Source organism: Tyto alba, unplaced genomic scaffold (genome assembly GCF_018691265.1).
Source record: "Tyto alba isolate M040663 unplaced genomic scaffold, T.alba_DEE_v4.0 Super-Scaffold_13, whole genome shotgun sequence".
Taxonomy (NCBI): domain Eukaryota; kingdom Metazoa; phylum Chordata; class Aves; order Strigiformes; family Tytonidae; genus Tyto; species Tyto alba.
In genome coordinates, this window is record NW_024881275.1 from 1,044,765 (window position 1) to 1,063,701 (window position 18,937).

The following is an 18,937-nucleotide window of genomic DNA, read 5'->3' on the forward strand; positions in this document are numbered from 1 at the left end:
CATAAACTTATTTCATTGTGTATCACAGCACAAGGTTCATCAACCTCTGCCTTTTCATGGAAAGTCTAAAACCCACATGAACTGACATGTGGTTTATGGGAGTTTTGGTCTGAACTGTGCTGTGAGCTCCACTCCATCTTAGCTGCAGAATTTACTGCTTCAGAAGATGTAGAAATGGTGCACACTTAAAACAGTACTGAAAAACTAAACAGAAATGCACGAAAAATACTTGATTTCTTAACAGAGACACAGACACTAGGGCAGGGTTCAGTTCCTTTGTCAAATCTGTGTGTTGTCTAATTTCAGTGTTTAGCCGTTCTGTATTACAGCCCACAGGCATGTTTGGACTGCGCAGGGTGGTTGTGCTTGTAGATAAGGATGCTTTGAGATGGTCTTTTCACATTGACCCTGGACACACGACACAGTGTCCACGTGGCTTGGGATTTCTTTGCAAATGTTCATGCTTGAATTTATAAACATGAACATCTTTCTCCAGAAGACAGTAACAAAATTCTGAACAGCTAGGGAAGGAAAAATCTGTACTACATTTGAAGTTGGTGCTTACACTGAACCTTTCAAATGGTCTGAGCCATGCTGACAAATGCACTTGAATTTTTGGAAATGAAATGCTCACAGTAAAACTGTTTAGTCACAGTATGTACAATACAACTTTTAATATTGCTGTTTGCATTTCTCTCAAGTTTTGTTCCCACTTTTACACTTCTTTTTATACTCCTGCTGTACCACATAATAATTCTAATATTAAAAGCAAAAGAATAGAATAGTGCATCACATGATAACTTTTTTTTTTTCCCCATGACTTAAAGCTCAGATATCAAGAATGTCTGAGCTTTAGCAGAAATACTGTGTTTAAACAGTGGCAATGTAAGATAATAAAGAATATATAGGACTGTGGTTTTTTTTAACCACAAAACCCCAAATGATAAGCAGAGAGAGATTACCAAAATGGTGAGCGTTCCTTCCTGTTCTAGCTAACTTTTCCTTATGGCAGCTATTTTTCTGATTTAGCAAAAAGATAGGAGGCTCCTGAAATATTCCTTTTAAAAGAGGGATTAGAGATTAAGCGTACTGTGCTTTCATAATGTCATTTAAAAGAGCAAAAGAGCAATTTACAAGAGCAAATAACTTTCAAACCCACTATTGCCATGTTAATGAGGAACGAGTCTTTGTTGCAGGTTATTGAAGCCTGAATGCCAGTAACCCATATATAATGCTATTGACTTTCCTGCTTAGAAGAGCGCTGAAATTAAGTCTAACTCTGGATATCTGTAATTGGCAGGGAAGGAGGGATAAAAGCATGGCATGAAAAGAACTTCAGCTTTCTACTGTATTTCTCCCTGGAACCTGGATGTGGAGATACATCTATATAGTGATAGATATATCTCAAGCTGTTGTCTTTTGTGCAGCTACATCTGTTGCTGCGTAATTTGAATTGCTGTGCAGATGCCACGTCATGTCTTCAAATAAGAAAAGCTGACCTTGGGCTACTGCTGCGGTAGCCCAGAACCTGCAGAATAAAGTAGCCGTGCCCTCTTTCTAAACCCCAGCACTGCCTACTGTGGAGGAGGCCCTGTGAGCCTATTATTAACTTACGGAGCTTACTCCAAGTAATTTACTGTGAGAATAAAACTCCGAAGGGTTTTTTCAAGCCCATTAAGCTGGTATTGTTTGGCTATATTAAAAATCTGTTTATCGCAAGTGTCAAAATTCTGCTTTTTTTTTTGTAGAATTTGAAGAAACTCTCTCTGCCTCCTCACATTCTCTTTCATCAGCAAGTGAACCACCGGACTACTTAACGTGAGTAAAATAATGATTAACTCTCTTGCCACTCTTTGAAGCAGCTGAAAAATCACCTATCAAAACTTGTTTAGCTACAAAATTGAAAGTTTACCAAAATGTAATTTTAGAATAATGAGATTTCATATAAGTCACCCAGCTGCCTTAATCAAGTACCTGCAGATTTTAAACTGGGGTTGTACCTTAATTATTGCGGAGGAGGAGAAGTGTTAGAAATTTTTTTTATATATATATATTATAGAAGAAAACTTAGAACGTTTAATTTAATTCTTCAAGAATGCCGTAATAAAAAGGAGTATGAACCCGCGCTGTTTTCTTTTTAGAGCTGAGTCAATACAGGAGGGAAGCTGAATACTGAAATACTGAATACATAAATTTGAACATCTTTCCTGTGTTTTCACTGCTTAATGCATCTAAGGTGGAAAGTGGGGAAGGAAGATAGCAGACTTTAAAGTCTGGACGTACAAAGCTCATATATGACCTAACAGGAGTTAGCCCTCAGAGTTATTTCTAAAGCTTTGATGTAAAATGGGCACTAACATGAAGCTACAGCGAAATATCCAATTTCACCTTAAAATTGCAGACCAAAGAGCTAGAGAAAATAGAAAAACCTCAATTCAGATTTTAAATTTTAGGTGCTTAATTTTGACTACAAAGCTAGATAAAAATGCATTAAACTTGCATGTGAAATGTTATATACCTACAATGACTGCTGTACTGCAGTCCATAAAATCATGGAGGAGCTTCCCAGTAAGCTTAATTTTAGCTCCTTAACAAGTGTCACATACGAGATTAACGTTCCCAAAATTTAAAATTTACCTGCTATGTAAAGTTTTTCATCCATGACAAGCATTAAAGAAATTGTTTTAAAATGCAGTAGCTCTAGTAACAGAATAATTTGGTTGCCTAAATACTGTTTTAGAATATTAGAACTCTTCTATCAGGAGGACTTTTCTTTACTGTTGCAAACCAGAGAAATAGCTTCTGCAAATGCCCCATGTCTGGGCTTTTTTCCCCACTGTTTTATTGGTGGCCTTTTTTGAAAAATCTGAAAGTTGAAGGAGGCTGCAGTGGAATAACGGGAGTAACTTGGTCAGTGCGACCTGAGTTTCTAATGAAATCCTTTTTTTGGTGTGGGAATGGGCACAGTGGGGATCCATCTAAAGCTCTCCCCTCAGTCGGAAGGATGAGTTCGAGGGCTTTGATGGGCTTTCAGAGCTCAGAGATGGATTAAGCACCGCGACAGGTAGAGCCAGGAGGAGCCTGACCCTTCCTGGCAGTGCAGTTGCGCAGCGTCAGCCGCAGCCGTGGTGCTGAGCCCCCTTGTCGTGCTGGCAGTGCGGGGGCTGTCTGTCAGAAGGCTGCAAATCCCCAGGTCCACCAGCTGCTTGTCAGAGGAGTCACGTCAGCAAGGGAGGTCAGGCCTCCCCGTTGCACTGGGGCTTTGGTGCATCTTCTGCCTGCGATAAAGCACACGGCGTGGTGGTGCCCTGTGTCACGCTTAATACAGTAAGTGGTGCTCCGTGGAAAGACTGGAAATAAGTCTGGCCCCGCAGGGAAGCAGTTTAGTGCTTCATGTGTTAGGCTGGGAACTCAAACCTACCTTTAATTCCCAGACTGCTCGGTGAAAATGGACAGATTCAGCTCTTTGCTGTCTGCTTCCCAATCAGTTGAGGGCAATGGTACTGAGGAGTAAGGGATATGGTTACTTGATGTAATCTAATATTAGTTGGATGCCAATAGCCATTGTTAAAAGTTGTTTTGTTTTTATGTTTTTGTTTTTTTGTAATTAAAAAATAAAAAAAAAGCGCCAAAAGAAAAAAGCCTTCATGCAAGATTTCATGAGATCGGTTTAGTTCTGATTAGGTCTAAAAACTTTTAGTGAAGAATTCCTTGTGAAAGGAGCAACATCTGGAGCAATCTCACAGATAATCTGCTGGCCACGGTGTCCTGGAAAAAAATTAGGTTGCACTGTTTCAGACATCTGCCTGATCGTTGCAGAAAGATTGAAACATGAGAGCACCTGCAATTTGATGCAGTTTAAAGGACTTTGGTAGTTTATTGCAGATTCTCTTCCTGTCTAAGTGCTACATAATTCATCACTATAATCACAGCTTCAGCATAAAAATACTTTCTATCTGAGTACAAAGATTACGGGAGTAAAGGAACCCAAGCTTCTTAAGCCAAGTTGAAGAAAAAGCTAGAAAAACAAAACGGATTCACATTTCTCCCCACTTCTACTCTCATTTCTTCCCCCTCCACACACTTACATTGCGAGCGCTTGGCTGGGCTCTTGCCCTGTGCTATAGGACTCTTGCTGTGGGATTTAACTGGGCATAAGCCAGTATCCCACACTATTGCTTCACAGGTACCTCCCAAAATGTTGAAGGGCGTTTGTAGTTTTCTTTTAAAAAACATCTAGCACTGATCAGGTGCCTCGGTTACATCACCGACAAAAGTTGTCGTCTGTGTTGGTACAGACCTTCAACTTGTTAAATTTTCGCTGCTCGTTAAAATTAATCTGAGGGTGGTTTGAAGGGTTTGTCCCTGTGTGGAGGTGCCTGTGTCATCCACGAAGAGCCAGGTCTTTAGGCTAGGGGGGCCAGAAGTACTGGTGTGGTAGTGGTGGGAAATAGTATCTGTTATTCGCATTGCCTCTTCATCTTGGATTTGCATAATGAGCTTATTAAACCCGCTCATGTTGATTTGAGGTAGAGGGGAATGACGAAAGTTTCAATCGCATTGGTGGCTTTAAGTATTTAAGGGGTTTGCCCTCCTCAGGAGGTGACGTGTTTGGTTTTGTTTTGTTTTGTGGTGTTTTTGGTTTGTTTTTTTTTTGTTGTTGTTTCACATTTCTCTGCAGTTTGTTTCTGTTGCTGTATTGCAGGTGCCTCAGGTGAATGGATGGCAATGGGACTGGCATACACTAAAATAATAAATCCTTATCGTTAACTATGGTTTGATGTTAGATAGGCACCAATGTTGCCAAAAACCCAACTGCATCCAACCCCATAAATGCAGTCCCTTCCAAAAATGTAATGAAAGTGAATTTTCAAAAGTAAATATAACCTAATTAAAACCTATTCTTTCATATAAAGACATTATGATCTAGCAGTTTCTCTTCTCTCACTGAAACTGATGCATTTATTAGTCCTTAGTCCTCCTATATTTGAATGATTGCTTAAGTTTTCTAAGTATGCTACAATTTTTTTGTGCACCTTCTGAATAAGAGCTCTAACAAGTAAAATATTAGCAAATAACTGTCACAGAAATACAGTAGATTTCTGTAATTACCTGAATACATTCTCCTGGAGCACGTGTGCTTGCTTGTAGCAGCAGTCAGTCACATAGCTCATTGACTTAAAGCCTGGGCGTCTGTACTTGATAGTCACTGTGCCTTTGGTGTAGAATTGCACGTGTGCTTATTCTTCCATTAGAAAATACACCACTATAGTCTCATACGAGCAGCGCCAGAGATACAAGGATGACTTCACTGCAGAGTATGATGAATACAGGAACTTGTATGCTCACATGGAGAGTATCAGCCAGAAATTTGTGAGTCTTGATGCACAACGGCAGCTTCTCCCTCCAGGGTCCAAAGAATATCAGGTAAGGAAGGATAAAACTGAGGAGGCTGTTTCATCTCCCTCTTATCCCTTCTAAAAGTCCACATTTTCAGCACAGGCAGAACTTTTCAGTATGTTTATCTGTTAAATTATATGGACGTGGTTCTAAAAGACTTGCCAGGCTCAATGTCTGAGACGGAGCAACCGGTCTCAGAGCTGGAATTGCCAGGCTGGCTCAGGCTTTGCTGGCCACCCCAGCACCCTGGTGAGGTGAGGGATGCTCTTACATGGAGCAGGGAGAAGCTCATGGAAGTCAGCAGGCATAATCCCAAAGCTTTCCTGACCCTCTATTTCCCGTGATTTCATACAGCTAGCTAAACCTACAGCCACAATTCACTCATCTTCCAGGTGGCTGATCCTAGCTGTGATTTTAGCAGAGAAGGGTGTTAAAAACCTGATATTCTTCTGGCCTAGGCTTCTCTGATTTGGACATACAAATTCCGCATGTTCAGTACCAGAATTCTTTAATTCTGTGGGCACGCTGAGGATTTTTGGTCGGTTTTTATTTAGTTTTTGGCCAGATTGCAAATGTATTTGTGAGCAGGAGTATTTTAAAATCCCTGGTACTACTCAATCAAAGTGAAACATGCATAATTTGCAGGCAGGTTCTGGCCCTGCGTGGGCTAGCTCTGATTTTTGAAGCTTGACAAAACCATGCAAAAAGTTGTTCAGCCCTCAGACTCCACCTATTTGAGCTGTCTGTGAAGACGCAGGAGCTTGAGTGATTTGTCGAAAGGACTCTTCAAACACGTGCTCCATTTGTTTCCTATTTACAGGTTTATTGCAGATCTTGGGTGATATATGGGGGGTTTGAGGTCTATTTCTGCATTTTCTGGTGGTAGTGAAACGTGCTTCATGTTGTCTTCATGTTTGTTTTTTTTCTTGAAGATGCTTTGTGGGGAAGTCTTAGAAGAGTATCAAAAGTTAAAAGAGGTATGTGTAACACCAGATTGGTCAGAAATAGTAATCATTGAGACTCACTCAAGTGAGCAAAGGACGTGAAATATTAAACTCTGCAGAAGAGTTTTCACGCCATAGTTTTCTTTCTGTCTTCGCTTTACAGGCTAGACCCAGCTACTTTGAACAGAAGTGTAGATGCAAGTACCTCCACAGCAAGCTGTCCCACATTAAGAGACTAATAGGGGAATTTGACGAACAACAAGCCAAGTTACAGCACTACTCTCCTGCTTTGACCAGGACATGTGAATGAACCAAAGCCTACTTATTTAAAACTTAAGATTATTTCCTCTAAGATTCTAAAAGTTAGTATTGACCTTTTACATTACAGAAGTTTCAGTATTAGCAGATTTAACTACTTTTGTTGTTGTTGATGTTGCTTATATGAATATTTGAAGCTGCTTTCTTCAAGTCCCTTCATTTCTTTGAGAGTTACGTTTGTTCGTTTAAATAATATTGTTTGTTAGTAGATACTCGGGATCCGGTACCTCTACTACGAAGTTGCGCACATATTAAGAAAATATTGTAGCAAAGCGAAATGCCTTTGGATAAACTGTTTTCTGACTTTTCTTATTAATACAAACTCTTTGCCTTAAATGGTAGAAGGTTTAGAAATTTGCACAAAAAAAAAAAAAAAAATCACATTGTTTTGGAGGTTTAAAGAGGCATGTATATGTGCTGTATATGGCACGTTTTGTTACAAAAGAAACTCACCCCTGCAACTTAAACCTCCCATTTCAGTGGTTGCCTTAAGGTGTTTGGTTATGTATATTTAGTGGAGTTAAATTATTAGCTGCACTGCTTCCTCCTTTGCTGAAGCACCTGGGAAGCACTATGTGGCCTGTCAGTGGCTGGGAGTATGTGTTTGTACTGTACGTGTGCAAGGATGTGTGGGTGTGAGCATGTGTGGTGGGGAGAGAAAAAAAACAAAAAAAAAAAAAAAAAAACAAAAAAAAACAAAACAAAAAAAAAAAAAAAAAACAAAAAAAAAAAAAAACCAAAACCAAACAAACCAAACAAAAAGCTGCTACTCTTAAGTAGGCCAAATGCTCAGGTTAAAACAACTGATAAGTGTTGCCGTAGGTTTTTCCTACAAAATTGCCACTTCTGTTGTGGAAGACGAGAGCATTTCCATTTCAATAGATTGTCAGCTTTAATAATACTGGGGAAATTGATACTTTACAAAATTGAAACAGATATATAGTTTTTGGGCAAGATTATAAAATTAAACATGTAGGTCACTTATTTATATAGCACTATAAAGTATTTTTTTGAAGAGAGATATGCAAAGAAGCTATTGCCTACATGAAATATATATTTAAAGATTTTTGTCCTGGGTGCCAGGAATATAACAAAGAACAGATGTATTTAATTATAAAATACTGTGATCACCAAACAGCACAAGCTTTTATTTCATGCAGGTCTTTTGTTTGTTTTGATGTAAACCATTGCTTACTTTGTCACATGAAAACGCAGGTTACTTGGTCAAATGGAGCAAAATCTTTGTGTTTCGTACTGTGTGTATTTTCCAACATACTGGCAACTGAAAAGGGAAGCATTATGTTTACAAATCCGATTTTGGAATTTCTGCCAAAATTTCGGTAGTATTGCTGATAGACTTTATCTGCAGCATCAGAAGAACCCCGTTGCATTACCACTGTAAGCCGGAAAGTGCTTGCCTCGCAGAAAACATGCTTTGGGGTAAACGGGAGCGATGTAATTTTTGCCTTAAATCCGTGCATTCAGTAGACGTTGCGTTCGTGAGGGTGGGAGCGCGGGCAAGGCGCCCTCCTTTTCTGTTGCACGACAAGGCTGTATCGGTGTTGCCCGGCGGAAGCCAGGTTGACTTTGGGCCCCTTGGATTGGCGCGGCTGTTTCGACTCCTCCGCGTTTCAAAGGGCGAAACGAGGGAAGGGTTTGTCGCCCGCCGTTAAGGGGCCCGTTTGTCTGGGTCTGGGGTCGGTCCTGAGCGGCCGCCCCGGCGCGAGTGCAGGGGCAGACCCACCACGAACTCGCCCCGGTTCACGCGGCGGCGCGGCTTTCATTTCAACCCAGAAACGGGGGCGGCTGCTCAGGTTGGAACGAGCGTGAAGGCTCCCGGTGCTGGGACCCGTGTTCTGGCGGTGCTGTTGCTCTTCAACCGCGTGCCCGGATCTCAGGTTAACCGACACGGGGGGGGGGGGGACACCCGGTCCTGCCGCAGCCGTCCCGACGTGCTGTGAGACCACCTGCCGGGCTACCACCGCATAACTGAGGCCCCTGTTATTAAATAACAGCTAATTTAATTCTTTTGCCCGCCGCGTTTTGCTGTTTACAGGCTGCGTACCCGTTGCAGCTCGAGGTTAGCCGCCCAGCACTGCGTGTCATCATCAGACCTGACCAGCTACTGTAAAGGCCTTTAATTTAAGGTTTTGCCCACTTGCGTTGAGCGTTTCTGAAGCCTTGCGAGCGTGCCAGGCAGCCTGCGTGCTGCAAAATAGTGCTGTAAATGCACATATCTCTCGTTTCCCTGGAGTTGACGTTCCTGTTCAGCAAAGGTTTGAGAGCCCGTTGAAGTAGGGGCTGTATTTGTGTCTGACTGTATTTGTTGCCTTTCCTGTGAAACTGGCCTGCTCACTCAGAGAAACAAACGTTGCCCGTGGTGGCAACTTGGATGGGGATATACACTACTACAAATCTGAAGCAAATGACTGATGCAGAGAAGGGGCAACTTTGCACATCTCCTTCGTGGAAGCTGTGAATCTCACTTCAGTTTATAAAAACATATATGGTTGAAAGGGAGGTAATAGCCCTTTACAGTTGACTGAAAAAAAAAAAAAAAAACAAACCATAGGTTAAGAATGGTTTCCAACCTGTTGGGGTTTGAGGGCAAAAAACTGTGCCCAAAGTAATTCTTTTTCTCTTTTTTTTTTTTTTTTTAAATAAAATCCTATATACACTCTAAACTTGGAGTTCACTTGACTACTTTTAAGTCTTCAGTTCTCCTTGTCATAAAAAAACAACAAACTAATGTTCATATCTTTTGGAAGTGTTTTGTAAAACATGTAGACAAGTATTAGAGGCAATTTTCTTCAGCAGGTTTTAACCGGAAATCAAATTCAAGTATCGATATTGTAACTTTATTCATTTGTTAGCTTTTCAAAAGTAGTAATGTAGCAAACGGTCTTTCTAGATATGTGTTGATTCATGCAAAGACTTGTGGCTACTTTGAAGTATAGTTCTCCTCGTAAGTTTACTGTTATTTGCTTCTGTACTTGATGGGGGAGGGATGTGGCCACCAAGGACATAAACCTTTTTTTGGGGCCGTGAAGGATATGAAGTTGTTCAAGGGAGGACAATATTTGGGAACATGAAGGCTTAAAACAGGGCTGTGAATCCCCCTTTCTTACTTCGAGAGTGTTTTACAACTTTTCCAGTTGTCTCTGTATAAGCTGTATTAAGACTGTATGTGAAACATTCTGGGGCGTTTCGTTAATGAACACTTGAGCCATTGTTGCCCCTCTGTGCTACATCATTTCAAGTTCAATAAATTGTTAAATTTACAGTCTTGTTGCTGTGGTCTTTCCCTGTCTGGGGGTGTCTCTGCAGTGAAGCAGTGTTCCGGCCCGCTCGCGCGAGCGTGCTGCTTCAGTCAGCGCTGGAAGCAAACCCATGAAGGTTTAGTTTTGTTTGGTTGGGTTTTTTGTTTGGGTTTTTTTTTGTTTTGTTTTGTTTTTTTGTTTGGTTTTTTTTTGTTGTTTATTTGTTTTGTCTTGTTTTTTTGTTTTGTTGTTTTTTTGGGGTTTTTTTTTGTTTTTTTTTTTTTTCCCCTTCAGGTTGTCCTGTTTCTAACTGCCCTCCCTCTTTCTGCCTCGAGTTTAACATCCTGCCTCTTTCACTTCCCTTCCCAGTGCTGGCAGATGACCCGTGTTCCTTGTCTGCTGCTGGGACCAATCGCTAACCTAAACCAGCAACATGTTCACGTGCTAAATTGTGTTTCTTGTTTTGTTCACTCCTCCAAGCTACAGGCTCCTCCCTGCCCTTCGTCACAAAGCACAGTCCTGGCAAAACACTTCCATAACCAGCAAATTGAAGCATCTGGGAAACTGTCATAGGCCAGGGGTTTTTTTTCCCCCCCCTGAAATGTGCACCACCACCCAGGGGAGGAAGCCAGCCTTGCTCTCCCAGACCTGGCTGTTTGCTGAATCCCCAGCCCTTCCTCTTCAGCAGATATTGCTTATCTGTTCCTCACTAACTGCGGGTACAAGAGGGTTGCATCACCCCCAGCAGCTAATTGTTGGTTATAAATATGAAACTGGTGGCTGGAGAAAGGTTTTACAAGCAGATATCCTTATTCTGGTTGACATTTCACTGTGCCCATAAACTGCCTTTAGGAGGTGTGATCTCCACAAGCTTCAAAAGCCCGTGTGTTTTCTGGCAGTCGTTTTGATCCAGATCCCTAAAAAACAAACCAGAAACAAAACACCCCTGCCCCAAAGAATAAAAAAAAAATCACCAGCCTTCAAAACCCTAAACCAGAAAACACTTCTAATGTTTTCAGTGAAAAAGTCACCAATCCAGTAAGTCATAGTTGCCTGAAAGGTGGGAAGCTGCTGTACAACCCTGGTAAAACTAATTTTGTAAGCTCAGTAGGCTCTGTGCAGCTTGGAGCTAACCCCTTCCTCTCCTGAACTCCCCGTGCTCCTATTGCATGTATATTTCTATACAGTTTTCTACTTCAGACCTAGTCCTGGAGCAAGTTTTCATTCTCCTGAAAGCTGTATCCAAAGTCTGATGTTGGACGGGTATAGAAATGCTCATTTTTTTTCATTTTGACAAAGCAGAGGGCTGGGAGCAGGACGGGGGCTGTGACCCGGCTGCCCAGCTCGGTGCTGGTCACACATCCCGGAGGAAACATCCCTGCTCCTCCTTTTTCACTGACTTGGTGGCCAGCTGGACATTTCCACTGAGATGCATGGGTGGGCTTGCATCATCTCCTCAGGTGCCGAGGGCATCCCCATGAGTATTTCCTCTAAAGCCTGGTTGAAAATGAAACCTGAAGACAATGTGAAGCTGTTATCTGGGAACAGCACCGCAAGATACAGCTGTGATCAAGAGCTTAGGGGTTTTTTGGTTTGTTTTGTTTTTTTTTTTTTTTTTTTAATGGTTAAACTCTTCAGACTTTCAAACTCTGCTGATGCCCAGTAGTAGCTGGGGGTCCCCAGGACTGGGGCAGGGCAGAGTGTCCCTGTGGGGAGGTGAGGGGGGGTTGGCATCACCAGGAGGCTGTCCCCTCTCCTCTGCCCCCCACCGCCCCACATCTGGGACCAGCTGTGGTGCAAAACAGCGTTTGAGCATCGCAGCGTTTAGCGCTGGGGGTGATGCTGCTCCGACGAACGGGGTGGTCCCTACCTGCTGCCAGCAAGGAGAGCTCTGGGGGTGCACGGGGTGGTTTTGCAGCCACGGAGCAGGTCGCAGGACCCTCCTCAGCTTTACCCTGGGGTTGGCTGCGGTCAGGTCGTGTGTGACACGCCTGTATCTGGCAGCAAAACGGTGGGATTTTTCTGCCAGGTTGATAAAGGGAGGCTCTGACAGCTCCGGTTCTGCTCCAACTGCCTTAGTTCACGGCTCAAAAAATGATTATCACATCACAGAAACAGCTAGGTGGTCACACACCTGTAAGATTTTCAGAGCAGGAAAAAGCAGATAGCGACACGTACATAAATAAAAAGATTACCCAGTCTTTAGAAATTTCTCATGTATGAACTGGAGCTTCTTTACCCTTAACAGAAGATGGGGCTGTCGGGGGCCAGGCTTGTCCAGATATTTTTTTCATGTTAGCAGAGCATGGCTGGACATTTAAAAACATTTATGTAGTAGTTGATTGTGCACTGGCTACCCATAGCCAGCCCGTGAGTCTTTATCCTGATCAAAGAATACTGAGAACTTCGTGTGTTCCTCTTCACCTTGGAGCACCCAGGTCAATTTCCAGAACACAGGGAAAATCTTTTAGGTTAAGAAACACCCAGCCTTCTCCCCGCCAGCCACAGAAGTCAAAAGCAGGGCTGGCTTTCCTCCGGCCAAGTCCAACACCCTGACCCGCAAGGGGCTCGACCAGCGTCCTGCACAAGATGAAGATGGGTGCAGAAATGTCCTTGTTAGGCTCAGACGTCGTTTTTAATTTTGCCGGCCAGGTGTCCTGCAGAGCACAGGTCTACTGCTCCCCTTCCCTGCTGAAGGCTCTGTCCACCTCAGAGCACCCTCGTGAGTGCACAGCTCCAACTTTGTGCAGAGAAGAAAAGCATCAAAGATCACTTGCACGTTACACGCTTCCCCAGCCTGTGCAGAGACAGAGACGTGCAACCCTGCAAGCTCTCCGCCGTGCTGCTCTGACGAAGGGGAACAGCTCAGACGAGCAATTCCCTGCTGTAAAAAGATGCACGGTCAGTCCAAGCTCCCTCTGACACCCTGGGTGCACCCAGCTCTGCAACCCTCCAGGTGCTCAGCGGGGATGGGGGGAGATAAACCAACCCTCGTTGCTCTCCCTGGGCAGCGCTTGAACGAGCAGCCGGGCGCAGAGCAGAACTGGGAAAAGGAAACTGAGCTAAAATCATCACTAAACTGAACCTCCTCCTCCTTTCTGAATAGACAAGGTGCACAGGCTAAGAGCGGTTTCAAGACTTAATAAAATGCTTGCTTTTAAAATGGCCATTTTACTAGTAATAAAACTGAATACTAAACCCCTGCACTAAAAACATCTGCAAAAACATGTCTTCACTGAAAAGCCAGAAATACTGACCTGGAGAGGAAGAATAACTGCAAGCCTTTCAAAGATAAAGCTTTGACCAAAATTCAGTTTTTCACCCCAAACAACCCATCATGCTTGGCTGAAATGTCGCAGCCTAAGGGGTTTGTCTTCTCCGTCTTGCAACCTGAGGCTTCTGGAGCAGATAGGGCTGGCTGATATGTCTGATTTTTTGCTGACAACACTTCATGCAGCATTTTCTAAAAGAGACTGTGGTCTTCTCCTATATGAGACTGCTAAGGACAGCAACTATGAGCAGAGCTTCCCCTGCTACCACTGCTGTGAAATGGGCACAAACCAGCCCCAGGCAACCTCTGATGGCTGAATACCATGTCAGAACCACAGAAACAAGATACCAGCTATTATCACTGTGATCAGCAGTAAGCTTAATGCCAATCCACTGCATGATTTCTAATCATCCATCCATCCATCCATCCATCCATCCATCCATCCATCCATCCATCCATCCATCCATCCATCCCTTCCCACAGTAAATCACTGGCAGTTGCACATTTCTGTCACACCATGGCCAAAATTTCACCAGACAAGCTTTTAGGAAAAAGAAGATGAGCAGGTTCTCACGGGTTTAGATTAGTGACAGCAAATAGAAGATAAAACAGTCTTAACAGTGTCCTTGGCTGAGATGCCTCTTGCTTCCAGGACCACTGAAAAAGGCTGACAGAAAATGAAAAATGGAGAGAGGGTGATGGCCATAAAGCTCCTCCACACCCAGGACAGTGCTAGGAGAACCAGCACAGGATAAGAAGGGCAGAACAGGGAACTGGAAACTAGTGACGATTTTGCAGATCAGGAGAGAAAAGACAAAGCAAGTGCTTCAAGAGAAGCAAAAGGAAGGTGGCCCTTAGGATGTCTTGCAGTGCTGTAAGGAGCAAATGCAGGTAAGGCAGAGAATTGTGGAGCAATACGCACAAAGTTGTCACTTCTAGCATCGTTCAAGGCACACTGATAGCCAAAACAATGGTGTGATGTGTGAGAACAATGGTCAGGTTCTGGGGCAGGCTTGCTGTGTGCTTTCCCAGTGAAAGCATCTTCCTACTTATCTGGGAGAAAAGGACCACAACTGCATCTGGAAGTGTCTTTCCTGTCTCAGAAGTTTGGCTGGCATCCCAGATCAGCATTGTGGTACAGCTGGGGTGGCCTGTTGATCATGTCTCACACCCACAAGTGCCACGCCACCACATCCAGCTAGGGAGCAGGTTACTGCAGGCACCTGCTCTCACTATACATGACCTGTTCATTTGCTCGTACCACTGCCTTGATCGTGGCCATGGCCACACTCCTGCTTGAGCTACAAAATTCTTCAAGGTTTGCAAAAGCGAAAGGATGAGGCCAAGTATGATGCAGTCACAAGCTACCCGATAGGATGTTCAGCATCCATGCTGGAGACCAGAGCTGAAGGACTGTAGGAATTTTATTGGTATGAAAATAAGGGAAACACATGAGCTATTGATAGAGAAAGCAAATTATGGAAGCTGGCCTCCAGAGCACCGAGGTCCTGGGGTAAGACAACACTCCACAAAGCATTCCAGAAGCATCCCTTACTCATTGCACCAGCAAGTCGTGCTCAGAACACACTGTGTGTAAGCTCCAGCAAGAATTGTCATGAGTAGAAGAGAGCATAAACAAGAGACACTCAGGCTTGGACGTCTGAGAAGGTGGTTACGGGATGGCGCTGACTGCAATCTCCTGGGCACTGCCTGTTTTCTTCTCTCCTCTCAAAACACCTGACTTTTAGAAGGGGAGGAGGATAAGAAGGCAGACATGGAGAACAGACATCGTTTCTCCTTTTGCCTACCTTTTCTTTCGAAAAGGGTAGGGGTTGCTTTGGTAAGCACTGTGAGGAAGCAGACTGGTTACTAAATAGGAGATGTCTGTCTTCAAAGTCTGTCAGTCGGCATCTTGCATAAACAGCTGCTTCAGACTGACTGTCCAAAAAGATGCATGGTCATCCCGTGCACTACAGTGTCTTATGAGCAGGATATCAGAAGCGCCTCCCCAAAATATGGCATTTTTATCTCCGGTTCCTGCCAATGACTGTTCATAAAAAGGAGTTTTCACTCGCTGCTCACTGTATCAGCTCACATTTTAAATAACCAGCTTTTCCTGTGAATGACAGAATCTGCACTGCACCTCTGTTCTCCCGATGCTCTGCTCAAGCACCTCTTACATCAGCAATCTGTCACCCAAAGCACACTCAGACTAGGTATTTTTGTTCTGAGGTTTTCTGCTGGTTAGAGTTGTTTCCTCCTCCTTTTTCCCTCCATCCTAGTCCCATTGATAATCCAGAAATTATGCTAGCAACATTATTAAAAAAAAAAAAAAAATCACCCCCCAAAAAAACAACAAAACATCATGTCCTTACATTTTGCAAATGTTTCATTCCAGGGTTTGCTAAGAGAAACATTAAAATCTGAGGACAGTGATTCCCACAAGCAGCACTAAAGTTTTATATGACTCAAAGAAGGCTTATGCAGATCGCCCGTTGCTGCCACCAGCTAGAATTGTGCCTGCTCGTTGTTCTCTTTGTGACCACACTAATTAAGAGAATTAGCTGAGGGCTTGAGTTAAAAGCTGCGGTTACGATGAAGCACAAAGCCATGTTCTTACCCGGTGTGTTGTCTCTGACTGACAAGACAGCATAACTCAATTTCTGAGTGTTTCTGCCATTACAGAATTTTGAGATAAAGCACTCGGGAAGGAAAAGCAGACTGGAACTGCCAGCCCTTCTTGATCAGAGCTCTGAAACTCCTCAAAGCCATTCGCCCGGTGGAAACGCGTGTGGTTAGAATTAAGGTATAGCTGGAGCAATGATGTCTCAACACAAAAAATGCATCTTAACTAAATTAGCCAATAAAAGCTAAAATCCTGTCATCACACGGGGCCTGGCCTGGAGGGTGCTGAGTTTATCCCACTTGGGTCTGCTGCAAAAACTAGCTAAAAGTGGTGACTTTGCACTGCGGTGGTCCCTTCTCCAGACACTGATCTTTGTGCTTTTAAGCTGAAGAGGGTTTCTTTGGGTTTTCTATTGTTATTCTATTATTATTTTTATTAATAATATTGATTTTTAAAGTTAATATTAATTATAACTATAATAGTTATCATTATAAAAATAGTATTATAAAATACTCTCATTAATAATACGAAGAATAAATTTACTGATACTATTAATATTATTCTTATTATTATACCACCAGAGGGGCTTCAGGTTGCACCCAACACCCAGCATCTTTCTTGGAGGTAAGGACATTTTTCTAAGTAAATGCAGCCTTTTGCATTTGTTTCTGTCCTCCTCATGAACTTGGCAGTTCAGGGAAGGACTTGAGCAGGTTATAATCACACCTTTTCCAGTAGTGACCATTTCTGTGATTCCTTCCTGGTGTTATATGGGGCTGTCGTGGTTTGAGCCTGGTCGGCACCCAACCCCCGCAGCTGGTCACCCACCCTTCCCCCTCCCCACCTGGGAACGGGGGAGGGAATTGGAGGGGTGAAGGGAGACCCGCAGGCTGAGATAGGAACAGTTTAATAACGGCAATGAAACGAGAACAATGACGATGATGGGGGGAAAACAAAAAGAAATATATAACCAGGCAATGCACAGCGTAATTGCTCCCCACCCGCTGACCAACCCCCAGCCCGTTCCCGGCCAGCGACCCCGAGGTACCAAGATCCCACAATCGCAATCCCGGGAGAGAGAGAGAGAGAGAGAGAGCCCCTTCCCCACCCCCCCTCCTCTATACAGTGAGCATGACGTGCCATGATGTGGAATATTTCCCTGCCCAGTTCGGGTCAGGTGCTGTGGCCGTGCTCCCTCCCTGCTCCCTGTGCCCTGGCGCACGGGCAGGACACGGGCAGTCGGAGAGTCCTCGGAGTCTCGGCAGCAGCTGGAAACATCAGTGTGCTGTCAGCATCCTTCCCATAGCACCCCCAAAGCTAAATCCAAACCACAGCGCTCAGCTAGTCCCGGAAAAGGAACATTAACTCTACTTCAGCCCAGACCAGAACAGGGGCATCACTATGAGAAACAACCTCATGAACAAGTGTGAACTGCAAGTCACAAGTGTGTGCATATATATATATATATATATATATAAATATACCATGGAAAGCAAATGGGATAGCGTTTGACAGTAAGAGGCAGATCTGAGTAGGCAAGTGATTCTACTTAAATTTAATTCCCCTTCAACCTCAACCAATTATGGAAAACCTGAAATTATTTTTTCCTTCCTTCGCATTTCATTGAAAATGAGGTGGCTTTGCTTCCTAAAAAGAGTATCTCCATATCCTTTCATTTTTTTCTTTTTTTTTACAGGATTTCCTGCTTAATTCATCAAATCCCCACCATGGCGCTAGGATAACTTCATTATCAATGGATTTTTGGCCGCATTAGAGCAGGGATCCTGTGAGAGCGCATAGCCATGGGAGGGAAGGGATCTCCCCGAAGGGACAGAAAGTGGAAGCCCTTAATTAGCCGATATTGACCCCACCATGGAGGTGACCAGTGCTCAGGGCTGCAAAGCCAACGTGGAGCTCTCAGGCGTGATGCCTGGGCGAAAACCCCCACCTGGAAGCTTTTGCCGGGGGCGAGCTGGCATACAGCAAAACCCCTTCCCCAAGGCCTGCCGTCCCCCTTTATTTTCTCAAAATGTTAACAACATTTACAGTGATATCCTCCCTTTCTTCTGCTATTTTTTAAGGACGGGAGAAGGGGCCATAATCCCCAGACCTTCCAAGCACCTTTGTGCATGATGCCTCTCCCAGATCTCTTTTCTTCCCTCCGTTTCCAGGCTGATGCTCTCTCCTCAAAAGTAATTGATTACACAGGGACACCCTTCCCTGTTGAAGGTGCCTGTTTCAGAAATTATTTCCCTCCCACTGGGGACATCCACATAACTGCTGTTGTCTGTGCACTGACTTCAGCAGGACACACTCCTGCCCCACTACATTTCAGAGGGAAAACCCAGGGGGAAAACCCCATATAATTTCCTTTAGCCATAGGAAAAAATCTTAATTGGAGCTTTCATTCTCCTTGGATGTTCTGATGATAACCAGCCAAAAAAGACAAATCACTAGAAAGTCAGATTTCATTACTTCTAGTAGTCATGAGCCTGAATTTTTTCAACTCAGATTACCTCATATGTCAGAAGTGGCTAATAACACTTTTTGTTCCCTCCCCTTTTGCCTCAGCTGTGGAAGAAAATTATTGATAATAAAAAAAAAAAAGTTATGAGGAGGTACTTTCGATGGCACATCCTTGAGAGTCCAGGCACCCACATACAGCACGCAGAAGGTTGTAGAGGAGACAACCTCTACCAAGGGGCTTGTGCCAGTGCAAGGGTCCCTTCACCCGTTTCACATGACCCCCCCTGCTCATTGTAGTACCACAGAGCATTCAACTACATGTCCAGTTCACAGTCTCACAGGCTGGTTTGGGTTGGCAGGGCCCTCAAAGACCCCCCAGTGCCCCCCCCTGCCCCGGGCAGGGCCCCCTTCCCCCAGCCCAGGGGGCTCCCAGCCCCGTCCAACCTGGCCTTGAACCCTTCCAGGGAGGGGGCACCCACAGCTGCTCTGGGCACCCTGGGCCAGCGCCTCACCCCCCAAACAGGGTACAATTTCTGCCTCAGAGCTCACCTAAATCTGCCCTCTGCCAGTTTAAAACTGTTAGTCCTTATCCTATTCCATCACCCCCTGACCCAGAGTCCCCCCCCCGCCCCTCCTGCCCCCCCTTTAAGCC

The 18,937-nt window shown here is 44.1% G+C and overlaps 1 protein-coding gene across 1 annotated transcript in view; it reads left to right on the forward strand.

Annotated features, from left to right (window-relative positions):
• Window positions 1–7,332, forward strand: part of ELL2 (elongation factor for RNA polymerase II 2) — a 31,516-nt gene extending 24,184 nt beyond the window's left edge. Inside the window, exons 9-12 of the mRNA XM_042787983.1 lie at window positions 1,749–1,818; window positions 5,256–5,427; window positions 6,333–6,377; window positions 6,508–7,332. Of these exons, the coding sequence (XP_042643917.1) occupies window positions 1,749–1,818; window positions 5,256–5,427; window positions 6,333–6,377; window positions 6,508–6,654 (434 nt within the window). The 3' untranslated portion in view covers window positions 6,655–7,332. The remainder of the gene's footprint in view (window positions 1–1,748; window positions 1,819–5,255; window positions 5,428–6,332; window positions 6,378–6,507) is intronic.
• The last annotated feature ends 11,605 nt before the right edge of the window (window positions 7,333–18,937 follow it).